The sequence below is a fragment of the Mesoplodon densirostris genome, chromosome 9 (genome assembly GCF_025265405.1).
Source record: "Mesoplodon densirostris isolate mMesDen1 chromosome 9, mMesDen1 primary haplotype, whole genome shotgun sequence".
Taxonomy (NCBI): domain Eukaryota; kingdom Metazoa; phylum Chordata; class Mammalia; order Artiodactyla; family Ziphiidae; genus Mesoplodon; species Mesoplodon densirostris.
In genome coordinates this window covers 89,243,418-89,249,417 of record NC_082669.1, presented here as the reverse complement: position 1 = coordinate 89,249,417, position 6,000 = coordinate 89,243,418, and the positions used below count along the sequence as shown (strand labels likewise).

Sequence of the window (6,000 nt, the reverse complement as noted above, 5' to 3'; positions counted from 1 at the left end):
CAGAGGGAGGCTGTTTGGCCTTTTTCTGAGAAAACGATTACAATTCTTGGCTATTGCTATTCCTGTAAGGATTTTACCATACCGTGTCTTAAAAGCACTTGCCAAGTTGCTGGAGGAAGACCTGGGGACAGACCCGGATAGATCCCACATGGCTTGGTGGGTTTGTTCTCACTGGTGTCAGGCTGTCTGGGGAACCTGGTCTGAAGCAGAGGGGTTCGGACAAACTACATTTGATAGTCTCAGCTCGTTGAAACATTCAGAAATCACCCTGCCCTGGAAATGCCCCCAGATTGTCCTTCCTAGTTAGTTCATTATTTTTCTTAAAGAACTAACCCTCAAAGATCCGCACATTTCTGAAAGATTTCAGTGGAGGGGCAGGGCCTTTCCCCTTGCTTGTGTTGTCCCAGTCAGTCTCTGCAGCTCTGGGGGCTTTCTCAAAGGGCAGGACCCATCTGGAGGTCCAGAGGACGTTGACCCTGGTGCCATTTACTAGCCGAGGGCTTTGGGCCATACTCAACCTCTTTGAGCCTTTTTTTCTCATTTACACAAGACGTAATGATTGGTGTATGAAAATTCAGTGAGATACTCTGTTAGGTGCTTGAGACTTTGGTTCAGAGAAGGTACCTAGAAAGTAAAAAGAATCAGAATTCAGGGCCCTGGCCCTTGAGGAGCTGTCCATATTCCTGGCCCTTCAGGAAATAGCTAGAGCCTGTGAGGGAGCCACAGACTCATGTCCCAGCTGTGGGGGCCTGCTCCCCAGCAGACCCAGGCCCCGGAGGTGGGTAATGGAAGTGCTAATGATCTACAAGGTACCCATTTACCATGTACTTAGGACCAGCTGGGAGGGAATGAATGAACAGGAAGGGCTGCGAGCGAGCATTTAATGGTTAAGCCTCCTGGAAGCCCTCCGCCTGAGGGCTCAGAAATAGTGGAAGGTGACTTCTCCCCTCAGAGGTCGCTTTCAGGAGTGTGGACCTCATACCTCCTTGAAGAAGTCTATCATCACAGGCAAGGTTTCTATCAAAGCCCAGAGGAAGGTCAGTTTGAGAGAAAAACTGATTTTAAATCAAGCACAGAACATGAAGTAGAGCTGTCTGGCTCGATAGCACAAAAAGGTCATTTTGTTAAAATTCATTGACGCCGACTAGGATGAGTTTAGATTAAAGCTCACAAGAATTGCCCAAGAGCAAGATTAGGCCGTGCAAGATTATGCGATGCCACCTGATTTATGTCGTTTTCTACAAACTTTCAAATATATTTTTCCTTAGAATTTTAAAGGGAAACTAAGCCTTCCAGTCATCAAGAGTCTGATTTTTATGACAATGTATCAGATTTTGAAATAACTGCTGTATTTCAACATTTTGTAAGTAGCTCTGATTTTACTTTTAAAGTGACAAAAATTTTCAGTAACAATCTCACCAACTGGGCAAATATGGAAAAAGTTGCTCTGCTTTAGTGGAAAATGAGTTGCAGACTAGATTAGCAACGATAGCTCCTGTTTACTGAGCACTTACCCTGTGCCAGCTACCACGCTTTCCGTGTGTGCCATGTGGCAGGTTCTGGCACCCCTTTACAGACAAGAAAACCGAGCTTCAGAGAGGTTATGTGCCTTTAATTCTGTGTTGCAAAGGAGGAAATTTAAGCAAAAATCCAAGTAAACTGCCCAGTAAATACCAACCAAAATGGCACCTCTTGTTTTCCATTTAAGTGCATTCATCCACTAAACAAAACTAACTCCTGTCTCTCTGTTATTTATTCCCCAATCTTTCCCTAACTTAAAGCTCTAAACAGACCTATGAGATGCTAAAGAGACTAAAAATTATTGCAGACATGAATACCTTTAAAAGAAACTCAATTTTACTACTTCCAGGGCTGTACAACAAGTGGAATTAGGTTAATGCCACGTGGGTAGCATAGGTAAAGATGATTTGTAATTAACAGATGGCCTGAGTTTATGGTCGTCTACAACTGAAAACCATTTATCCTCTGAAGTGTTTTAAGTACTTGGGAGGTGGCTTGAAGAACGGAATATCCCCTTCCTTTTCCCCTTCATCATTTCTCCTTCGAGAATCCATTCATTCTGTGCTCTGCCAGAAGGGATACGCTCAGGGTCAGCCCAGCCCTGAGGACTTGGTCACAAGCCCTGAATTAGTCGTCAGAGTTAATGAGATTTTACTGTCTTCTAACTGGTCTTCCTCAGTGAAACTGTAAAGCACAATCCTCCTTCTCTTAATGGGTGGTTGGTGTAATCCATGGTCCATCACTTAAATGGTTTCATACAGAAAGTCAAGTTAACTTTCTAAGTGTTTCCTTTTGTGGAATGCCTGAGGTCAGGCTGTTGCCAAATCACAGATTTTCTGAGGGAGAAGCAGCTGCTAAGAGAATCACGTGTGACGGAATATTAGTCAAGTCGTGAGAAAAGTCAGAAAAAGACGAAGTATTTTGAGGCCGAATATGGGAAATCCAGGGCTTAGCATGTGCCAGGAGGCAGGAAATGCTTGTCATAGGTAGATGAGAACCGTCCCAGCAGACTGGGCCATTGACTGTATTTTTGAGTGTGCTCCAGGTGTATACTCAAATCCCAGGCAGTGGGCTACAACAAGCCCCCTTTCCTCATCTAAAAGTGAAAAAAGTGCAGCTTTCTCTGAAGGCTTTTGGACATATGTTCAGTTGGCCTCTAGAGAGGCACCATCCTTTCCTTTGGGTCGGGGAGGAATGAAAATTTTATGAACTGGAAATTGAACAAGTGAATGGAAATCACAACCAGATGTTGGTTGGCTAGGGTAGAGGAGAGTTGTCCAAATTTCAGGTTTCAAACCCATATGTATAAATAGGTGAGAAATGAACAGTAGATTAACTATCCTACCAAAATACGTTGGTGCTGTTTATTCTCTTAACTGCATGTGCATTTCAAACATCAGATTCCCTTATGTGAAGTCAGTTCTTGTTTTCAGTTAAACCTCCACAAAAGTCCTTTGAAAGAATCTTATGGCATTCTTTAACAGTGAAGGTCCTAGAATAACATTTTCCTATAGATTTGCTTGTAGATGTTTTCACTCTAGGTTATTTCTAGTCTTGATGAAATAACTGTTTTCCCCACTGAGTCAGACAAAATTAAGAAGCTCTTCAATAGACCTCCAGCTCTGATTTGCTCTAGTGATTCTAGGATCAAGAAGTGTTTGCTTCAGAACTGTAAGCATACCCATTGCTTCCACTCCGACAAATTAATAGGAAACTCTGACAATGGTAATAGGAGTATTTTCACACATAACCTACCCTATGTGTTTAATTTTCAAGTCATTTTTTTTTTTTTTTTTTTTTTTTTTTTTTTTTGCTGTACGCGGGCCTCTCACTGCTGTGGCCTCCCCCGTTGCGGAGCACAGGCTCCGGACACACAGGCTCCGCGGCCATGGCTCGCGGGCCCAGCCGCTCCGCGGCATGTGGGATCCTCCGGGATAGGGGCACGAACCCGTGTCCCCTGCATCGGCAGGCGGACTCTCAACCACTGCGCCACCAGGGAAGCCCTCAAGTCATTTTTTTGTTACCAGAGAACAATAAGATAATTTACACAAAATAGCTGACATTCTATGTTTAATCTTTTCACAAGCTCTAAAACTTATACATTTGGGGCTCCTTGGGTGGATTCCTTTCTCTTTTTCTTTTTTTGTGATTGAATAATCACTTTTTCCCATTGGGAAATCTGAGGCACCAAAAATTGTCATTAACAGATGACTGGCTTGTTGAATACATCACAGAAAATAGCCTTTCATTCTGATTTTGTGGATGAAATTTAAATGCTAAATTCAGACAGCTGTAAAAAGTAAAAACAGATTTGAAAAGAACTAATGCCATCAATCTCAGGATTTTTACCTTCACAGAAATTGGATTTATTGAAATGAAATGGTACATAAAAATGCTTTCTGATTTGGGAGAATCAACCTAGTTTCTGGTACGTTTCTGTTTCCCTTGCTCCAAAAGTGTCATCAATCTCTCTGTTTAGATACAGTGCAGCCAGGTGTTCAGAATCATAAGGGGACAAAAAGTATTAGTTTCTTACTGAATAGGGAAAATTAAACAATAAAAAAGAGGTCGGTGCAAACAGGGCTTAAAATATGAAAAATGTAGACCCTTTGAACTGAACCCTTTCTTTTTTTCCTTCCGGCCTCCCAGGAATAATTCTGCTACACGGCTGACTTCAAGGATGTGAATTGGTGACCTCATCCCAACATCAGAACCTCAGCTGTTCCTCTAATTTTTGCATCATTCCAGGCAAGTTGACTTTATATGGAAATAAAATTGAACCTTGGGGTCTGATGGAAATTCACTGTGACATTCAAATCAAGAACACCTGCTGAAGCCCACAGAGCCTTTTCCCCATGGGCCCTGATGGTAGCCTCCAGAAGGTACAGCCTCAGGTGGTCCCCCTTCTTCTGTGGCAAGAATAAGCTTTGGGTCTTGGATTGCAACACCACCTGTGGAGAAAATGGTACTCGAGGGAAAGCGATCAGCCTCGTGTCCTTGTTTCTTCCTCCTGACCGCCAAGTTCTACTGGATCCTCACGATGATGCAAAGAACTCACAGCCAAGAGTATGCCCATTCCATACGAGTGGACGGGGACATCATTTTGGGAGGTCTCTTTCCTGTCCACGCAAAGGGAGAGAGAGGGGTGCCTTGTGGGGAGCTGAAGAAGGAAAAAGGGATCCACAGATTGGAGGCCATGCTTTATGCAATTGACCAGATTAATAAGGACCCTGATCTCCTCTCCAATATCACTCTGGGTGTCCGGATCCTCGACACCTGCTCCAGGGACACCTACGCTTTGGAGCAGTCACTAACGTTCGTGCAGGCTTTGATAGAGAAAGATGCTTCTGATGTGAAGTGTGCTAATGGAGATCCACCCATTTTCACCAAGCCCGACAAGATTTCTGGCGTCATAGGTGCTGCTGCGAGCTCCGTGTCCATCATGGTGGCTAACATTTTAAGACTTTTTAAGGTAAGTAAAGGCGCTAGGCAATTCTGACCATTGTGGAAAGACAATAAATTGTCTTGACTCCAACTGCAGGTTTAAGAGGAAAGTGAATGTGGTGAAGATGCTCGTAGACCCTCTCAGGGCCACAGTTTCCTCACAGAGAGGGGTTTGTGTCTAGGTTTCTACAACTGTTGATTTAGTTCCATTTTTAAAAAGAATTAATTGGATTAATTGTGACTTTTTTTTCTGAACAAACAGAAAGGTGATAATTTCTGTGACATGTTGGGTCCTCAGTATCTTGGGATGTACTGTTTATTGAGGCTTATTTTAAAGCAAAGCAAGTGTTTTTCGAGGGTCTGATGAACTCTTAGCTCATTTATCAGATCAAACATTTCTATGGTATTTGAGATTTAAGATAATTTACTTGGTGAAATTTCTTTAACGTGGGATGCTCTGTTATGATAAAAGTTCCTGTGTGGAGAAATAGTATTTATTACTAATGGGTAGATGGGAGTGACACTCTGGGCTAGAAGATGGCCATAAAGTTGTCAGGTTTGTTATAGCTACAATAGAGCAGAACCTCATTAATTCAGACTGCTCTGATGCAGACTTAGAATAATTATATGTCATTCTTATAGCAGGATAATTCGAGACTTTTTGGTTTAGGTTGGATGATCTATTACCTATAGATTACATTTTGAATAAAATTGGCAAAATAAAACAACACATGGAACAATATTTTGAAAGCATAAAGTCCCATAAACATAAAGTTATTGTAATTCATCTTTCATTAACTCTCTCATTTTATTTATTAACATCCATTATGTAGTCCTTTGTAATAGACATAATTTTAAAAATTGAAAATACTTTTCACTCTGATTTTTTACTCAGTGGGACATGACTTTTCCAGCTTACTCTGAATTAATGAGTCTTCACTTAATATTGTGAGAAGCTGTTTCTGTGCATATTAGATTTAAAAATATTAAAAGAATATGGAGAAGTTGGACAGATGACAGATATAGTGACAAAAA

General features: G+C 41.8%; 1 protein-coding gene across 2 annotated transcripts in view; it reads left to right on the top strand.

Annotated features, from left to right (window-relative positions):
* The first annotated feature begins 4,483 nt into the window (after nucleotides 1-4,483).
* GRM8 (glutamate metabotropic receptor 8) overlaps nucleotides 4,484-6,000 on the top strand; it is a 764,868-nt gene continuing 763,351 nt past the window's right edge. For both annotated transcript variants that reach the window (XM_060107898.1, XM_060107899.1), the window contains exon 1: nucleotides 4,484-4,993. In XM_060107898.1, coding sequence (XP_059963881.1) covers nucleotides 4,484-4,993 — 510 coding nt within the window. The remainder of the gene's footprint in view (nucleotides 4,994-6,000) is intronic.